The 20,836-nt window shown below is 36.0% G+C and overlaps 2 protein-coding genes across 5 annotated transcripts; one reads left to right on the plus strand and one right to left on the minus strand.

The window, feature by feature from the left end:
* The first annotated feature begins 1,286 nt into the window (after positions 1 to 1,286).
* On the plus strand, positions 1,287 to 2,872 carry LOC112506336 (serine/threonine-protein kinase WAG1-like). The gene has a single exon (XM_025110344.1). It carries the CDS (start codon positions 1,287 to 1,289, stop codon positions 2,706 to 2,708), a length of 1,422 nt encoding a protein of 473 aa, XP_024966112.1. The 3' UTR covers positions 2,709 to 2,872.
* Positions 2,873 to 6,656: 3,784 nt separating this feature from the next.
* On the minus strand, positions 6,657 to 20,430 carry LOC112506465 (ubiquitin carboxyl-terminal hydrolase 25). 4 transcript variants are annotated; one of them, XM_025110529.1, is made up of 10 exons: positions 19,929 to 20,393; positions 19,359 to 19,690; positions 19,204 to 19,256; positions 19,031 to 19,106; positions 18,849 to 18,941; positions 16,509 to 16,595; positions 15,657 to 16,402; positions 11,500 to 11,628; positions 7,027 to 7,158; positions 6,657 to 6,942 (listed from the first exon to the last, which is right to left on the minus strand). In XM_025110529.1, exons 1-9 carry the CDS (start codon positions 20,149 to 20,151, stop codon positions 7,041 to 7,043), a joined length of 1,857 nt encoding a protein of 618 aa, XP_024966297.1. In that variant the 5' UTR covers positions 20,152 to 20,393; the 3' UTR covers positions 6,657 to 6,942; positions 7,027 to 7,040. The 4 variants fall into 4 exon arrangements, with proteins under 4 accessions (XP_024966297.1, XP_024966296.1, XP_024966295.1 ...); XM_025110528.1 differs by having other exon boundaries at positions 19,323 to 19,690; XM_025110527.1 differs by having other exon boundaries at positions 19,204 to 19,690; positions 19,968 to 20,430.
* Between the last annotated feature and the right edge of the window lie 406 nt (positions 20,431 to 20,836).

The raw sequence follows: 20,836 nt of genomic DNA on the forward strand, positions 1-20,836 counted from the left end.
AATCCATATGCGTCATATCCGATTAATGTTGTATATCGGATTGAGTATTACAAGGAAAGTGATAGAATTTTTTTTCTAAGTGTATAATCAGATGCTAGTTTTATTATTTACAAATCTAATGGTTGAGACCAACAAACAACAACCTTTCATCTACTCTCCCCCAGTCTCATTCCTTGCGTACTATTACTTTTTATCATGTTGACACTTTACCTTGGAAGAGACACAACAAAGAAAAGATACGGGTGTTCAAGGTTGGTGTTTTACTCTTTATATAAAGAGATCTAAATGTTAATTAATGTATAAATGGATAAAATCATCTGATTGTCCATAAAAGATGATTATATCCATAACCAAAATGATTGTCTATGATTTGGTTTCCCGTGCCTTTATTATAGGCTTTCAATAAGTTGAAATGAAACACGTATCTCAAAGTTATTAAGCTACTCCCAACATTGATGATCTGATAGAGAACGAAAGCTAGAACACGAACATGAGCACATTCTAGAAATAAATGTTGGTGGGTTCTATTTGGTTTGAATTGAAGGTCACTTAATGTACGATTTGGTATGCTAAATTGGTGGTTCTGATGTAATAACGTGGCTACCACACCTACCATTTGGTCAACCAAATAGCTAAATGTTCACGGAAGACAACTTCCAAAGGGTAGACGTGTAAAGTACCCTTCCCGATCATGTGTCGATGTCCTTACAGTTAAGCAAACCATAGACTATCTGATTGTGATATTTGTTTGTCAAATAATATTCAAGTCCAACCAATTCAGAGTTCGTCTCTGGATCATGCACGCTATCTAGATACACCCTAGTTAAAAAGTAAATTACGTCACACTGGCTTATAGAGAAAAAGTACTATAATCCCAATAAGAATGTCAACACTAATAAAATGTATCGAGATGGACTAGATCAATTCTCTTATAAAACACAATAATTAAAGATTCAAATCTCTTATTACGCTTCTCATCATGACTTAACTTCCGAACTCGTAAAACAATAAATTATAATGATTGTAAAGCTGTGGGTTGTTACTTAGTTTGGTGGGTTCCGTTTGGTCGGTTATTATAAGGTATAATTTGGTATTTATATGATAAGTGAAAATCACGAGGTTACCATTTGGTCAACCAAACTCCACCTTCTTTCTTCTGCTTCTACAGTTGGGAGGTCAACCAGACCACACACGTTACCTCCATTAAAATACTACTCACTGCTGCTTCCCTTTATTTTCTATAAGTAAACCCTCACCATCTCCTCCACTTTCCTCACTTCACCACCATGGAAGACGATATGATCCTCTGCCCTCAAGATTCCGATCTTGATCTCAGTTTCACAAGCTCCACCTCCATTGCCACCACCAGTGCTCGCTCCAGTCTAGCTCGTTCTAGCTTGTGCCTTAGTTTCAATGATTCCAGTCGAATCTCTTCCGCCGCATCTTCCACCGCCGTCCCTAACCTCCACCCTCGCCCTCATCGCAAATCTGATGCCAATTGGTCTGCTATACGAGCCGCTACTAACCTCTCCTCCGATGGCACTCTCCATCTCCGCCATCTCAAGCTGGTTCGCCATGTTGGATCTGGAAATCTCGGCCGAGTGTTCCTTTGCCGTCTCCGTGATTACGATCACGCGAGTTTTGCTCTGAAAGTTGTTGATAACAACGCACTCACGTCGAAGAAGCTGTCACATGTGCAAATGGAGGCTCGGATCCTGTCGTCGCTTGACCACCCGTTCCTTCCTACGCTCTACGCTCATTTGGAAGTCTCTCATTACACTTGCTTCCTGATTGATTTCTGTCCCAACGGAGATCTGCATTCCTTGCTCCGCAAGCAACCTAATTACCGATTACCGATCGATTCCGTTAGGTTCTTCGCTGCCGAGGTTTTGGTGGCTCTCGAATATCTCCACTCGTTAGGGATCGTGTACCGTGATTTGAAGCCGGAAAACATTTTGATCCGTGAAGACGGTCACATTATGTTGTCGGATTTTGATTTGTGTTTCAATGCCGACGTTGTACCGAAACTGGATAACAGAATCCAAGGGACGACGTCGTCGTCAAGCGGGAAACACCGGAGTCGTTGCTACGGTGGGAACCGGCGCCGGAGACGTACGGATGAAGAAATTGTGACGGAGTTTGTAGCGGAGCCGACGACGGCCTACTCGAGATCGTGCGTCGGAACTCACGAGTATTTGGCTCCAGAGTTGATAACCGGCAATGGTCACGGCAGCGGTGTCGACTGGTGGGCGTTCGGAGTGTTGGTTTACGAATTACTGTACGGAAGGACACCGTTTAAGGGAGGTTGTAAAGAGTCAACCCTGCGCAATATTGCATCGAGCACTGAAGTAAGGTTTGATGAAGAGAGCACAAGAGGTATGGCGCAGGCTAAGGATTTGATAGAGAAGTTGCTGGTTAAAGATACAAGGGAGCGGCTAGGATGCGCCAGGGGTGCGACGGATATCAAACGGCACCCGTTCTTCGACGGCATCAAGTGGCCGTTAATCCGGATGTACCGGCCGCCGGAGGTACGGGGGCTGGCGGTGAAGAAGAATAGTAGGGCGCACGTTAGTCACGTGAGCGGGTGGTCATCGTCCCACAAGAAAAGGCGTTGGTTATGGAAGGGTCTTAGTTGTATATTTCTGAAAAATAAGGGGTCTAAACGAAACTTAAATTCCAACCACAATTATTACCATTACAAAAAATAGTTTCAAAAGTACGGTTAGGAAATAGACTTAAGGTTTGTAAAGTTAGAGGGTGCAAAATGGAAATATTAATTTTGCTTCGGGGGTTAAGCTGTTCTTTTGTAAACAACAGGGGTTTTACTTGTATTTTCTCATAGATTATACACACATGTATTAGACTTATAGCTTGTTAACAATACATTTTTCATGATATATTTAGATATACAAAATGAGATTTTAATTAAATATATATGAAATAAAATTTTAAACAGGAATTTATTGATTTAGTTAGAATTTTATTTAAAGTTATATTCTCAAATGATTCATATTTTATATTTTTACGTAAATAACAACATATTTATTTTATATCAACAATTAACCAAAAACATGGTAGGTGTTAATGTCGAATCGATTGCCAACATGTATGTTGACGTCTCGTTGATTTGGGTTCGTATGCCAACAAATATGACTAGACAAAGATATTTCCAGTAACTTATTATTTAAAATAAAATAAAAATAAAAATTATTGAAACTATATGTGAATAAAAATATCTTGTTTAGAATACAAGTCTGTAAACTAGAATATAAAATATTTTCATGTATTTCTTATTTTTTTTAATTATATTTTTTTAAATTAATATTTTTTTAAATTATAGCAATCATTTATTTCCTTAATTTTCATTTATATATAATGCATGTATTTGTATAACATTATGAGTTCGATATTTAAATTCAAGTAAATAAAATATAATTTTTTTAAAAATATTCAATATAATTGCCATTGTTGAAGTTTCATGTTTGCAATACAATTAAAAGGATATGGGTCTAAAAATTTAGCAATTTTATTTTTAATTCTTTAAAGTCTTTTATTTGTATTTTTTTTTAAATTAAGGATATTCACAAAAATAATTTTTTAAATAAATTTTTTTTATGAGAAGACAGTTCAAGAGGAATAGAAAGTTTTATCTGCTTCATTTCTTTATAATCAGTGTGCTGATAAAATTCTCAATAACTTTATAAAGCTCTAAAGTGTTTGCTTAGAATTTGAACCGCATACTTATAATTATATTACTAAAATATTTTATAAATTTATCATCGTTGGTGGAAAAGAATTAAAAAAACTCATTTCTCATTTCACACATTAAAATTTAGAGAATTTTCTAAATTTCATTTTTTTTAATCTCCTCTCTCTTCTTTTCTCAATTTTAGAGAACCATTTAAACCAGAGACGTTATTCAATAGCTATTTTGCTTCAATTTATTCGAATCGATAACCTATGTATTGTGTATAAAGTAAGAACCCGAAACCAACACAGTTGGGTAGGTAGAGAATACTTAGGGGCATTTTCTTGTGATGGGCCCAGAGAGGGGGGGGGGGGCATGTCAAATGAGATTTTGAGAAGAGTCACAGTACGATGAAAGTTCCTATAAAAATGAAAAATGCCCTACCTTTGAGTGCGGTTAGGATCAAAACCCTCCACACCCCACGGGGGATTTACAGATTGACATAGCCATGAGGCGCACAACGGACCTTTTAAAGAGAATATTTTTGGTGTAGAAAGTCTCAAATTGATTGTTCGATCCTCTTATATTTTCTCGAACCGAGAGATCTATGAATTGTTCAGTATCATCAAACAATGTGTTTTATCTATTTTAGAATATTTATTATAGAGTTAACTTAAATCAAATACCGTACTTTACATGGTAATAACAAATTGGACGTTGTCGTTTCTTCTACGACTCTTTGATTTGAAAAATAATATTTACGACAATATTTATAAACAGAAGGATCCCACAGACAAGAAGAGTAAAGAAGAAAGCGACTCCCTATTTGACCATTAGATAATTAAGTACATTCACGACAATAATCAACAACAATCTTGTCATGTTTTCCATTTTAAGAAAACAGGTTTATTTATGAAGAGAACAATATTCAAAATTCAGGTAATTATGATTAATAAATACTTTATATTTTATCTGATTACTTCTTTAAGTTTATTTAAAACCCAAAACTATCTAATAAAAATATATTATCACAAAAAGGAATCAAATAAATTCACTTGTGTACGCAAACTATCTATTTTAGACGACATACGTGTTTCATAAACTGTAAGATACGTGTATTTCACTTTAAATAAATATATATTTAATTTTGATACATCTACAAAGTCAAAATATTTTTTTAATTTAAGTCAAAATATATTAATAAAAATAATATATATATATATATATATATATATATTATAAAATCAAAAATATGTATTTTAATAATATGAATAGCATGTAAGTACATGAATGTGTATCAAATACAACTCACAATGTTATCAATCATGAGCTTTCGTCACATAATTCTCTTATGATCACAAGTCACCAACAAACCAACTTCAACAATTAAACCTAACAATCCTAAACTATTTCCATATTCTAAATTTATGAAGAAATCAATGATTTTTACGATATTTTTCTGACATAAATTTCTTATCTGAATAAGAACGTGTTAATAATTTTGAGGATCTGTTATATTTAAAGCTTTTGATTACATTGTAAAATGACGTAACAAAGCTATATATATGTTAAGCACATAAAAAGGATAAACATAAATAAATACCAATCTAATTATCTGGATATAATTTTTCTATTTAATTAAATTATACGATATAATCATTGATATCATTATTACTCTCACCATCGAAATGTCATTGAGTCCTTTTTACGGACAGCACATACATAAAGACCCGCCATGAATCTCAAAGTGATGCATTTATTGTATAATTAATTTTTTTCTTTTCAAGTTTTTCTATCTCCCGTCGGTCTACTTTCTTTAGTCGTTCACTAGTTTCACTTGTCCTCAAGGCCTCAAAATAACCATTCGAGTGCATTTGGTATACAAATGAAACAAACGAGATTGAGGTGGACACGTTAAGGAATTGTGCACAGTTTTAGGGTTTTAATTGACTTGGGTAGTTGAGTAGTTAATTCCATCAATTTTGGTGGGACGAAAAATGCAAATTTGTCTTAATAACCGTTTACCAAACGCTTACTAAGTAAACATTTATCAAGTGTCACTTACCTTACCGGATGAACATAACAAGAACTAGGGGTGCTCGAAAACCCGAACAAACCAATGCAAAATAACCCAATCCGAAACAAACCAATATCTAATTGTCGTAAAATATTCAAACCGTAAGTATTATGTTCGAATTGAGTTACAATCATTTAAACCCAATCCATCCCGATGAACTCGATATCCTTTTATTTTTTGGATTTAATACGATTGTTAAGTCCCTATTTATATGTACATTAATTACACCATCACGTACCATCTTTATATACATATATTTTCAATCTCTTCTCCATCTCTATATAACTTCTTCGTATATAGGTTTACTAAAATGAGAACATATATATGCAAATTGAGAAAGTAGTTGAATGTGATATACTTAAGGTATAAAGATTATGGATAACTTGTACCAAATGATTGTTGATGAAAAATGAATTATCAGTAAAGGTTAGAAGAATACTTTGATATACCAAGGTATCAACTCGACCAACCCGTACGGTTTGAATTGGCTTAGGTTGGAAATTTTCAAACAGCAAACATCCAGTTGGGTTGTTCAAATGCGTTCAACCCAACCCATGAGCAACCCTAGCAAGAACAGAGAATTTTACTTAATAAGAGGCATAGCAAAAACAAAAATCTTACCTAATAAGTGAGGGTCTGTCAGGTAAAACATTGCTTATCAACAATCCATTTTGACTGCCGAGAATATTACCTGATAATAAGTGAGGAAGCTAACTCTTGTTGATAAGCTCTTACCTGATAAGTGTACGATAAACGACCTTTTCTCGGCCATTTCACGTATTGGTCTGCACCACACATGTGACAAGTTTTTTCGTGTTCCGTCTTAACCCACGTACAACACACCAAAACTATTGCTATAATGAGAATATTACATATTTATGACATAAAAGAATCCAAAGAAATGGCATAGTGACTGCTAATACACTAAATATATGTGTCAAAAAGGGTTATTTTACAGAAAGAATATATATGTTTTTTTTTTCTCATCAGGTTCTAATAAACTAACTGCTACACAAGCGTCACTCAATAACTTGTTTCCTTTCAAAATTATAATCCATCAAACTCTACTAAAAAAGAAACAAAATTTACCATTAGAAAACCGGTCTTTCAACGCACTATATGCCTCGTAAAAATACATACAGATGCGTCCCATCTCGAGCCCGAATTCTTCAAGAGACTGCAAAAAACACTTGAACATGAAGATGATGAACAAGATTGTAGCAATAACTGCTAACAGCGATATTAAAATAAAAGTGAGTACCATTCTTTCATGGATCAATCGGTATATGGTTTCTCTTGGCTAAATGCTCTGATTCGTTTGATAAGATTGGTTTTCAACGACTCAGGAAGTCGTGAAATTAGATTAGCCTTCGCATCAGCTATCAATTTCCTCCTGCATATTGCAGCAACCGCAATTAGAGTTGATATCTTTCACAAATCCAAGTGACGAGAAGCATTAAATCACATTACTATACAAGCAGAAAACCGCTCTTGGTTTCAATTGATGACACGAGATGCGCATCATCCTCCTTTAGTTGTAAGTTAATGGGGTATACATTATTGCATTTAAAGAAAAAAAGGGTTAACATTTAACTATAAACAGAACTACATAAAACAATGTTGTTAACTGGTTTACGATGAAACTAGAATTAAGTTCCTATTGATTTCGAGAAATGGCATGTTAGACCAACTGAACACCACTATGATGTACTTCACGACATAGAACAAGAAATGACAGGAGCTTTGAAACAACAATTGTTTACATCTGTGGAATCATGGCAGTTTTCTCTTGAGTGAGGGAGGATGAAAGGTTTATCAAGTCTCCACTCTAAAAATTACAATATCCACAATGTCAGTTAAGTTACTTCGATGCTATTAGAGTCGCATTCCGCATCTCAAAGGGAGCCCTCGTTCTCTAGGCACAGACTATATTTAAATAAAGAGCTTGATTTGCTTAAAGAACCAATTACTATATATGTGTGTGTAGAGGGAGGTTTAGGGAAAAACCTCTAAGAAAATGAAAAACTGAGAAACATTCTGGTAACCATTTATCTGGACAGTATGCATATGTACATACAAATAATTGAAGTTGTTTCTTGGTTTTTATGCACGGGTGCATGTGATGTGCATACCAGAAAAATTGCTTACAATTTTCTTGTATGCAACATGTGTATACTGTCCATATGAACGAGTGATAAGGTGTTCCTCAGTAAGACTGCACTTGGATCGGGTTGGCCGGGTTGAAGGCATTTGAACAACCTAACCCAATGTTAGCAGTTTGAAAAATCTTAACCCAACCCAACCCAAACCGTGCAGGTTGGTTGGGTTGAAACTTTGCTATATCATTTTATAATCTAGCTAAGTGTTTTTGTTTAAACGAAGTAAATAAAAAATGATAACATACAAAAAAGACCAACTCAAAAAGGAAAGTTAAAGGTTCATGCAAATAAGAAAGTAAAATTACGGTTGATATTGTAATATAATTTTGAATATAGCTAATTATGGATTGGTCCAACGTCTAATATATATATATATATATATATATATATATATATATGTTAATCAAGGACTTCAAATTATATTAAATCTATAGTACAAAAGTGCATCGGGTTCATCGGGTTGGGTTCAAATAATCATAACCCAATAGATGCGGGTTGGCCTAATTTTGTATCAACTATGTGTCAGGTTACCTCGCGTTGAGTTTTTTTAGGTTGGGATGACCGGTATTTTGAGCACCCCTAATCCTCAGTATTTCATTTTTTACGGTTTTCCCTACACCTAACCCTATGTATGTATAGGGGCAAGTTAAAGAAGAATCTAAACATTTTGCGAGAATGCGAGAAGTTTTAGCATCATATATGATTACATGCATAATGCACAAGCTTAATTGTATATGCTAAAACATGTTGCATTGACAACACATAGACGCTTAATCATATATAATTAAACACACCCAAAAGAGTTAACCATATATTATATTGAAACTTTCGACTTCTCGCATGATCCTTCCTCTGTCTCTCTGTCTCTCTCTCTCTCTCTCTCTATATATATATATAGAGAGAGAGAGGTGGTTGATTTTACAACCCATTCCATTTGCACAACCAATGCAACCTCATCTAACCATCAACTAGTTCATCTATGGTCAGCATCCGATGAGGTGGAAAAGGTAATTATAGATTATCAATTTGATAAAACTGAAAAGTTAAAATAAAATAGACTGTTTAGATCAGGGTTGTATTGGTTGTACAAATAGGATAGCTATATTTAAAACGTGTTCTATGTGTGTGTGTGTGTGTGTATTTGATATTTCACTTTGATATGGAAATGTAACAAAGGCCTTATCTTTAAGGCATGCACTTGATCATAATCATATTTTTATTCCTCAAGTAACAAGAGTTTGCTAGCCTAACATAACAAAATATGACACTTAGAAGTATCAACAATATATATAAGCATGCACCCCAAAAACATATACTCCCTTTGTCCCAACAAAAAATACAATATTTGACTTGACACGTTTAAGATAACAATCCCTTCATAATGACAAAATAAATAAAGATTATGAACCACAATAAAAGTAGCTAACTTAGAGTAGGAAAAAATAAGTAGATTTACATATCATTACAATAGTTGTAGAAGAAAGAAAAAGAACAAAAAAGGGAGTAGTTTCAGGTGTGTGCAGGGTGTAGATGTCCCACCCATTAATCATGATATAATATGATTCAATTATTTCTAAACAAATTTCAAGAAACAACCAGAGAATCATCTTAAGAACACTTGTATAGAAAGAAAAGCAAAATTAGCTTTCGAGTTATTTTAAAATAAAGAAAACTCAAAGCCCAATGGTTTCCATTTATAGAAATTTGACAAAATACAAGTATTTCCTTTAAGAGAGAACAAATTTTTATTTGTTGAAGTTAGTTGATTTTTAACAGGGGATAATTCAAAGTTCACATGCAATTGTTTAAAGTAAATGTCCATCAAAATAAAGTTATCCAGGTATACGAGGCTATTGGTTTCAAAGCGGGACCAAACCGTGGCTAGTCCATTAGGTTCTCCACCCCAAGCTCTTGGTTCAAATATTATATAGAACGGATACCCTCTGCCCTTATAAAAAGGCAATCAAACGATGCATGCAATGCATGTTTGCCTGTCGAACAAGATTCTGTATTCAAGCACACCTAGGCATCATCTTATTCTTTGACAAATAGGCCATTAACAGGCACACTATTGAACAGCACACTCACTTCAGTAGAGGCAAATCCCCGGGTGAGGTCCTCACTCAATTTTGGCCTTCAGGATATGTCTTTTAACAACACTGGGCCATTTACCTTTTAAGTTTCATATATACCCTTGGGGATTTGCAGAGGGTTAAAGGGGTAAATACAAGAAAAGGTTTAGATTACACCAATAGATTCACAAGCAAGTGAGCAACTCCTACTTCTAACTTAGAATCATGAAAGCATAAACTAACATCTCTAACTGTGCTTAAAATGTTTCTGAACAGTCAATAATCACGTAGAAATGACCTCTCACTCTACTTACTGCAGCCCAGGAATAAAATCGTTGTGGAATAGTCAAATAAGAACCACAAAAAGTTTGGGAACCCTGAGAACCAGTAATCATGGGTTCTTTCACATCGTGAAACAATGTAGTGTTGTTTCACAAGACGATTATTTCTAATGTGTATTTTTTGTTTCGCATTGCGGAACAACATTGTACTTTTCACATGCATTGTTTCACAATCACGTGATCAATGGTTCTCAACCTTTTGTGGTTCTCATTTGATTATGCCCTTATATATATGTAAATAGACAAAGAATCGTGTGAGAATAGGAGCTAACGCGAGTAGCCTAAGAAGGGATCTGGACCATTGATCACTTTTAATCTCACCCCCATCCCATGAATTGTGTTTCTTATGGGAATTGCTGGTGCATCTAGGTGCACACGATCCGCGTTGATCTTCAATTAGGATTGATCCAAGGGTGGAGATCCCTTCTCACTCTTCTCACCACCACTTCAATTCTCACCGGAACTCAACCCTATATATATATATATATATATATATAACTTAGTAAATAACATTACCATTGATGGCGAATGTGAGCTTATTCTCTAGATTCTAGAATCCTTGCCACAGAGAATTCACTGGTAGTGATTGAAATTTCATGGAGTCGGATTGCATGGAAAACTAAAGATCGTTACTACAATTGAGAAGGTGAAAAAATAGGGATAAACCCAACTGGGTCAACAGATCAGTTCATTCAGAAAATTCCCAACATCTTTTTAGTTTTCTGAGAGGAGTTCAAGTAACTTGATGGTCATTTGGGTACCAAAAAGAACACTAAGAATATCTTTTTAAAGCACCACTGACTCTCAGAACCTTCATACTCCGTTAGATCATGTAATCATTTTAATGACAAATCAGAACAGAATAACTTTATACCACGGGCATAAAAAGCTAGACTGGAATGTGATAACAACCAAAGGAAGACATAAAAAAGATAAAGAGATTTTACGACAGTTGACTGCCACTTGAGAAAATAACTTCCAATCATAAGGCCTATAAGTGCATCAATCATGGAACTGAGAGCCTATAGCATCAGATGAAAATATAAACTAACAAATTATACATCTGATTCTTAAGTCAAATATATTGCAGGGGAAGACGTGTAAGCAAGGGAAAAGAAAAAAAGCTCCATTATGTAATACACGAGTCAAGAGAGAGACTTACTTAAGTTCATTCCTCTGTAATGCATCATCGCCTGCATCTCGAGCGCACAGCTTCTTGGCACGCATGAAACTTTGAACCTCATCTGTCCAACCACAATTTCGCAAAAAGGAAGAAGCTTCTTTCCCAAGACTGAGACATGCCAAGAAAGACATAATTCCAAAAAATTATTATGATAATCCAAATACACTGAACCACCATCTAAAGTTCCATGTAAACATGAATTCTAAGACAAAAAACTACATATATCAGGAAGCACAGTCAATACTGCAGAAGAAAACAAAATAGTCTACGCTAACCATATATATCACATGAAAATATTAGCAACTTGAGATAGACTTATGCTACCATAACAATTTAGGGTATAAAGTCGTATACAATATGAACCACCAGACCAAGAATACGAGAAAATATAATGGAAAGAAAACCCTAACCTTTCATATTTAATATGTTCGTCTATAATCTATATACACACACAGGTACAACCATTAAATTAAGTGAGCCACTAAATATACCCATCATCTCTCATCACATTGAAGCATAAATATCTATCATTCCCAACTTGCTATAAATGGAACCAGCATATGATTGTGGACAAGGACACACCGACTTCTATATCCTTGCTTCTTTTGTGAAGGTTCTTGTTCTCGGCCACTTGGCTATATGAATTACAATCACAAAATAGTCCCATCCAATGTTCAATAGCATTAGATGGAGCTAGACATTCAAGTAACCTTCTAGAGCTGAATCGCCTAAGCAGGGAATAAGTACACTATTAAGCAAAAGCGTAACCGGTTTATTTAAATATAAATAATACAATTATTTTTAGATAATGAAACATATGAGAACTAAACTTTGATACTCTACTATTTTGATACAGTTTCATTGTACCACTTATGCAATTACTCAAAAAATATTGAGAAGATTCCCTTCAACTACACTTCATTGAATAATCAATTGCTAATCAAAGTGGTGAGAGGCACTTAAGTCCTAGACCGCCGATTTAGAGGCACTACCTAATCGGCACTGTGGGGACAACTGAACGCGGAGACAGCCGCGAAAGTGGCCCTAGGCCGCGTTTTATAACACTTGCCTCGTCAGTTTATGTGTGCAAGTGCATAAATCATGGAGAAGTTGTTTAATCCACCAAAACACTCCACATGTAACATAATTCATAGCCCAGCTTCCAGATTCTTCACTGAAGTGATGAACAATACGTCATTTATTGCACATGAGAGTAGGCCGCCACCTACAAATACGTAATATCTGTCAAGACTAGTTAATCAAAGAGTGCACCTAGTCTATATCCCAAAAACCTACAGCCTAACTCCTCCGTGAACACTCCTACGTTGCGGTGCTTAGGATTTAAGTACGGAAACCTCCCTCTGGAGTGCCTGAGATAACCCAAGCTACACAATATAGCATTCCACTGTCTAGAGCAGCAAAAGTAGACTCGCTGACCACAGTCACCACACTCCTCGACTGATATTTTGATCCACATTTCAGGTTCGAACCAGAATGATGTCTTTGATCCTACCTCCTTACAACATGAATAGAAGGAAACATTATGAAATCGTTTGGTAACTTTTCCAATAGAAATAAGAGTTGAGGCAAAGTCGAAAAATGTTAAATTCATGATGGTAAATCACGAAATTATTTATTGATTCGGCGTCAATGGCTATTTATCAGGGGCTTGTAGGAAAGGCTTGATGTGCCAGTATAGCAGTAATACCTATTATGTTATCAAAAGCACCAAAGTCAACACTTCACAACCGTGTGCATGCAGTAAGCTAGATACAAAACTCATCTCAATGTGGTTTCAGGAGTAGACCGCACTTATGAAGAGAGGAAATACTGAAAAAAGTGCAATAACTCACATGGTTATGCTCCAAAATAACACTTGTAGCATAAAAAATGTTATAGGGAAGATTCCAACAAAGAAAAGATCATAACAATGACAACAAAAACATATGGTTGAAATAACGAGGTGAAGCAAATTCCATGGCAGAAAACTTGAACTGAGACCGCTCAAAAGTAGATTTGGACCTTGGGGCATGAATTCAAATATGAAATGAAGCAAAATCTCTCGAGTAAAACAATATACAAGCAAAAAATTACTATTCAAGTATAAATTAGACATGATCTAATGATAAATCTAATATACTATGAATAACATCTCATGATGGATTAATGGAAGCTAGGTTTTAAAAGGCGGAATCGGGCCTCGAGGAGTTTTCCCTCAACGAGGCGAGGCGTAAGCCCCAAGGGGAATATATATATACACCAATACATATACATACTATGCAAATATATATACACACATTTATATACAATATGTATATATATAATACACTTATAAGCAGAAAGGGATGTGAGATGGGTAGATCGTGCACAATGGGTTTAGTTGATTAGGTTCAAGGGAAAACGAAACCACAGAATATACATCCACAAAATATATACAAATAAAATTACATACACAATATATATATATATATATAATATATTGTTAGTATATATGATATACTAACAAATAAAAAATATAATATACTCGTTAGGTTTAGTGTAAATACTTCAATGCTCGAATGTAGCATGTTAAGAAAATATTAAGACTTATACATACAACACACATATATATGGAGTGAGGGAGATGGAGTGAGTCGTTTTGAAAGAGAGAACAAACAGCCGTTCTTTTTGACTTTTGGTTTTGTAGGCTCAGTGTGTGTGTTAACATAATGTATGTCAATATGTGTGTGTGATGCAGAAGTGAATGGCTCTGAGAGAGAGCAAGTGGCAGACTGGCAGCCATTCTTTATGTGTGTATACACATTAATATACATGTTATGTGTGATGCAAAAGTAAATGGCTTTGAGATAGAGCAAGTGGCAGCCGTCTTTTTTGACTTTTGAAAATTGACGGGGGTTGGCAATAGCAACCCCCTTTATTGAAAAAAGAAGGCCACCCACAATATATATCAGATGCTACGCCTCTCTATGCCTCACCCACCGCCCCATCAATCAAAGCGTACGATCAATCGAAGATGTGAGAGGTGGCGCCTCAAGCTCGTTTTTGGCCGCTTAGCCTCTAGGCGCGCGCGCCTCAACCGAGTTTTAAAACCATGGATGGAAGTTAACTTCTCACTGAAGAAATGTTTGACTATTAATATATATCATGACTACTAGGTGCATCTATGCTGTTACAACGGTAAAAAAAATGAAAATGTGGTCATGAATGATTAGATTCGCGTTGGTAAAGCGATCATATAGTGGTCGAAAAGATAGCGGTACATAGAAGTAAGAGGCTAAGAGTATTAACGTAAGAACTACTAATGTGACCCATGACAACAAGCGTAAAATCACCAATAAGCTTGCATGAGCCTCATTCAAAGAATTACCAATGTGAACAGAAGATGTAAGACAAGTGAACAGAAGAAAAGAAGACGAACAGAACCACAGAACTAGACAAGAAGTCAGGAACAGATGAGAAGGCGAGTGAAGAAAAGCAAATAACCAAAGAAATAACCTTAAGGACAGAAGAAAATGCTGAATTGCTGATTGTTGGTTGTGATAGGCAAGAAATGATGAAAGAGGTCAGAGAAGTGAAGCCAGATTAGAGGAGTCCAAGAAATTGGCCTTGTGATGCCCTAGCCCCCTAATCCATATTTTACCAAAAAGACTAAAAGCCAAAATTAAATAGCCCATCAGCTAATTGTGGTTTTCACACCGCTATCGCATCCTCAAATTCCACCCTAATTGCGGTCAACAAAACAACGCGGCTAATAGTGGATCCTCTATAAAGGACCGCTAAACTGCACGCTATTTTTCCATGTCCGCTAACTGCTAAACCACAGCCATAGCACTACAATTAACAGCATAGCTGCCAAAATCGTTGTCTTCTAGCCTACTCGCCTCAATGTCACCTCTACAATGTCTTATTATTTTCCTACCCTGTCTACTATCACTGAGAAAAAATCTATTTAACCCTTTAATTTGTATTTTTTTAGGATTTTGTTGCATTCTTCTCAAACCAAACTAAATTGGACACTGATACCAATAATACTGGATTGGTCGTGACCTTTCTTTTACCTGAAACCATCACACTAACTGTAGCTTGTATCCCAAAATCACAAATAGATCAAGCATTGGAGGATAGAAGTAACATGCCTTTCTTTGAGTTCTTCGCATTTTGCTAGTGACTGATGATCCTCAGAAAGCAAATGGCAAGACTTCTGTTCCTCATGTTTCCTCTTGGAGTCTGACTTATCAGGGAGGCTTTTAGCAACACCATTATGCGCATCCTGATAGCCAGGCACTTTACCTGTTGCTGTTCCATTTCTTGTAGCATCGGTCTTACACCCATTTGCAACAAATTCATCGCTGTTCCTCTGGATCTCAACATTTCCATTTGCAACAAGTTTATTTTGGCTAAAACCATTCTTGTCCTCTAACAATGGAATCTTCTTATCACTTGTCTTCTTCGAGTTCGGGGCTTTTGCATCACCATTATTTTCATTGTTTTCTTTATTATGAACAATGATTTTCATATTAACTGTTGCAGGGAACTTTTTGGTACCAGAATTTCCAGCGATGTCTGACTTCCTTTGTAGACCAGAAAGCACTTTGCCAACCTTGGATGACGTTCCAGAATCAACCTTCTGCGAATGATGATTAACACACTGTTGTGATTCTGTAGACTTTGTAATATGACCAGACTTGGGAAGTTTTGAGGAATCACTTCCATTGCAATCATATGCCTTTGTTCCATTGGTAGCTAAAGTTTTGTTAGGTAGAACAGGCCTCTGCTTGGTACGAGAGAAAAAAAGGATATAGACTTTCTCGGAGAAAACCTCCTGTAAGGTTGAAACTGAAACATAAGAATCGTTGCAGCAATACCAACGACCAATCGCATCCTGTTAACATGTTTGAAACCAGCATAAGCAAACAAGCAATGCCTCCACATGAATACTGACTGTTCAATATAACAAATTAACAAATTACAACACAGCTTAAAGAGACCTTGATGTAAGCATAATAGTGTCCTGAATCTGGTGAAAAGCCCGAATGCACAATGGTGGCAAAAAGTTTATATTCTGGATGAGGATCCTGCAGAATAATTAAACAATTGAATTGGGAAGATAGTCTCAAGAGGAGAATATTAAGAAACAAAAAAGACTCAGGGTGATTTCCAACAAAAAAGAAACCACGGAGACTCTGCTACATTCTCCCAATTTTTTTCCAACAGAAAAAAAAAAAAAAAAAATATATATATATATATATATATATTAAATAAGTGCACAAAAATGATCATGATATTGGAGTAACTACTTAAATCAACAACTCACAAGAAAGCCAAGCTAGAGAAAAAAATACAATTAAAGATGAAATTTACAGGCAGCCAATTGAACAGGCCAGAAAAGAACATGAAGAGCAAAAACATCTTGCACCTAGCATATCATCTCACATTAATTTTATCTTAACAAACTCTAATGAACAACCTCTACACCAAATGATTTCACATTCATCAGCATTGCCAACACAAGCAAGATCCCTTAAGAGTGTAAAAAAGATGATGTATTCACAAATGAAAATGAATGCCATAAAATGTGTTCAAAGTCCATGTATATACATACTTTCAGTTAAGGTTGGCAACTTGTAGAGTAGAGATAATTAGTGACATGTATGAGTTCAAATACTTATATTCCTGACATGGTAATAAAGACAGATTCTGTTAATGAACTATGCAAGTCTTAGCAAGTAGAAGTGCAAGACAAAGGGTGTTTACCTTGTTCCAGGACATGGAGAAGATCATATGATAAAATAACCCACAAGCATGTATGTACATCAGATCATAAAAGAACTTCCATAATGATCATATCACGAATGTGCTCCATTGTACATGAAACATTAAGTAAAAGGGCCTAGGTATTTCTCTTTGAACAGCTAAGAGCAAAAAGGGGGAACATAATTCCTTCTAGGTTTCGCTATCTAATCCCCAAATGATTGGGACATGTAGCATAGAGCAAAAGCTTAGGAGTGTCCTCGATTGAAAAAGAAAACTTATAATCATCTTAAGTAATCAAAAAGGGGTCTATTCTCGGCATTTCAAAAGGTACAACTCAATCAATACACATTGTTAACAGAGCCTCATAGCTTTTTCTCGTTTAATTTTAACTCATTAAAGAACAATTTTTAGAAGAAAGCCTTGGAGCACAAATAAAGTAACTCTTCGGACAGGAAGGTTATGTTTTAAAGTCAAGAATATTTACAAAAATTTAGCGTAAATATGCATCCCCCCCCAAAAGAAAGCAATAAGCTGAGTAGCCTTGAGTCTCTCCTGTATATAGTTTCTATTGTTGCTGCTCGGTCATATCTATGAGTGACATTACGTAAGCCTATGCTTACATGAAATCACGATGATAATATTATACAAGATAAATATATAATATCTTGCTTTTGCAAACAAAAATGAACCAGTGCATCTGATGCCAAGCATGCTCCAGCCACACCTTAGGTGATTTGCAGATGCAATAAAGAATACTATAGCCTGGTACATGTTGTGCATTATCTCTGCAAACTTCAGAAACTATGATCTCATATATCGTCCAAATACCAGTTTTTCATGAGCATAAGATAAGTTGCAATATGTCATAAACTTGATTTCATAGGCTATCTATTACTTTATGCACATATAACATTCCTTACATTTCATGTTTATTATTCATGCACATAAACTTGATTTCCTTGGCTATCCATTACTTTATGCACATATAGTATTCCTTACATTCCATGTTAAACACCTTGCTCAAAATGAACATGTTTCTCTTATGCTTCCTATGCTACACACGTTTAGCAACTGCTGTTAAGTGACAGAATGTCTTGGTATACTCATTTTCACCATCTACCACTCTTGGCAATATAGTCGTCAGAGAAGCTATTTTATTTTATTCAACAAATGAATTGATTAGATGACTGATTGAAATTATAGTTGAACTATTGATGGATGACAATGCTTATAGTAAATAAAAGTAGTTGTGGCAAGCTAGATTCAGCATGTCATGTGATTATGCTACCACCTATGTCCTATGTTACACATCATCTTACCCTGAGAAGAAATTTTGTCCCTTATGTTTCTCCTTTGCTTCTTATGCAACTTATGATACTTGTCCACTAGAATTCCATACAAGTGTTGTCCACCTACTCTCTTCTTCAGGGATGATGGATCAGTCTAATTGAAACTTACTCATGCCAAGTTGCCGACAAAAGGCATAGGCATAAAAAAATGGAGAAAAGAAAGATAATTGTCTAAACAATGTAAACCAATACGACAAACTTAAGGATAAGACTACCACTACGTACCTGGCTTGTTTTGCACATGAAGCTCGAAAGAACTAATACTTCATCAAAAGCAATTGCTTTGTCTATCTTCCCGCCAAATATTCCCTCAAACCTCTATTCAACCAAAAGAATAGCTTAATTAGCCACCACTTATCTTGATGCTAAAAGGAAATTAAAAAACAATGGCAACTAATCAAACCCACCTTGAGTTGAATTACAAGAATGTTAGGTGCTTGAAGAATAGACATTTGCTTTCTTGCTGCTACCAATTTCTTACAACTACAAAAGCAAAAGTTTCTATCTTAACCATCTGAATCAACAAGCATGATATAAAAACATACATATGTGGGTAATATGGCAAAGATGGTATGCTTACTTATCACACTTGTATTTGTTATTCCCATCCAGAATCTCTGGTTGAAAAAAATTCTGAAAAGCTTCCTTTAGAGAACTACTATGTAATACATCAACGCTAATATCCATTATCTCATCAACCTTATTGGACTCATTGCCACAAGCAAGGCACTTCACCTGGCTCTGCAGAGCTCCTCCAAATATCTCCTTAACTACTGTACTGCCACCAAAGCTATCACCTCCTCCATTACTGACAAACTTGCGTCGTTGCTGCTGCAACTTTTTCAGGCGAAGACATGTGGTATGGCATGCATCAATGACGTACCGCAGGAACTCATGTGCATCCTCTTGCCTTCCTAGACGAAAATGCTCTGCAAAAATTTTCAAGCCGCCTATGATCTTGCCAGGCGTTTCTAGGGTTAAGTCAATGCTCAAAGATCGTACAATTCTCTTCTCTAGTAAACAAAACGGACAATCACTCTTCCTGTCCTGCTGCACCAGGGACTCACCTACAAACATGTAGCAATAACATAAACAAAATTGAACTCGTTCATGCATAGAAGCAGAAACAGATTTATATGCTCAGAAGAAGGGGAAGTTATCTTTTCATACAAAAAATTACTACTCGAATTAGGAAATTCTATGCTAACAGTGCCAAATTTACACTCGAATTCGAACAATTCAATGTTGCGTTAAACATTAGGTTAAATTCATAATCACTTGGATACGTGGGCGGGGCGGACGTACGAGAAAGATGAGAGCAAGTAGAACAAGAGGAGTACATACAGAAGGCAGAGTGCTGGTGTTGGAGGCAGAAATTGGCGAGGGGAGGAGTGTAGGTCAAGCACTGGAGGACGGCGTTGAGGTAGCAGGTATTACCAAGATTCTTGAACCCTAATGGAGGACCGTTCTTGCGTTTCTTCAATAACAAATTGGTCTGCCAAGTCATTTGCAATTGCAAACCAGCCATTAACAGCGAGGCCCTCTCGCTCCTGATTCAACCGCCGCATTGAATGACAATCCCCACCGCCACCTCGCCGCGGAGGATCGCATCCCTCAAAACTTCCTTCACTTTCTCCTTCTCTATCTCTGTATCTCTCTGATGAATGATACGGTGGTCTTCGTAGTGTTGGTCGCCGGCGGTGAGGATTGTATGTATATGGATTGCTAGTGACGAATCGAGTGCTGGTGTGTGTGTTGAAGGAAGAAGCAGAGTCCGTTGGGCATGCCTGGATGCCTCCCCCCCTTTTTCCCCTGCTCACAGGCGCCTCCCCTGTTTAATAGTTTGTTAACTTAAGGAACCAGACTTTCCTATATTTCCAAAACAAACCCTCCTACTTTTTACTTTTTCTCTTTTTGCTTTTAAATATCAAAGTATAAAACAACAATGCATCTTTGTTATCAAACCAACCACAAGAGTGGTGTCTGATTAGTTTGAGCTTGGACTTCAAAAGTCAAAAGTGCATGGAGGTCTCAGGTTCAAATACAATGAGGAATAAAAGTCTCATTATGGCCACGGAGGTTCAAATGCAGTGACTCCAGGCTACCTGCAAAGCAGGTGGTCGCCCTGGATTAATCGGCTCGCATAGCGGGTTAGATATTCAAGTTAATTAAAAAATCCATCTTCGTTTCAAAGTATTAAAAGGAGATCCATT

The sequence above is a fragment of the Cynara cardunculus genome (genome assembly GCF_001531365.2).
Source record: "Cynara cardunculus var. scolymus isolate 2C chromosome LG 2, CcrdV1, whole genome shotgun sequence".
NCBI classification, from domain to species: domain Eukaryota; kingdom Viridiplantae; phylum Streptophyta; class Magnoliopsida; order Asterales; family Asteraceae; genus Cynara; species Cynara cardunculus.

Bases quoted from the DNA above. Each gene is read 5' to 3' on its own strand.
- LOC112506336 (XM_025110344.1), top strand. From the start codon at position 1,287: ATGGAAGACGATATGATCCTCTGCCCTCAAGATTCCGATCTTGATCTC.
- LOC112506465 (XM_025110526.1), bottom strand. From the start codon at position 20,151: ATGGCTGGTTTGCAATTGCAAATGACTTGGCAGACCAATTTGTTATTG. The intron at 19,107-19,203 runs GTAAGCATACCA...TTGCTTTTGTAG, and splicing joins AACAAATACAAGTGTGATAA to TTGTAAGAAATTGGTAGCAG. The intron at 16,403-16,508 runs GTCTCTTTAAGC...ACATGTTAACAG, and splicing joins ACTATTATGCTTACATCAAG to GATGCGATTGGTCGTTGGTA.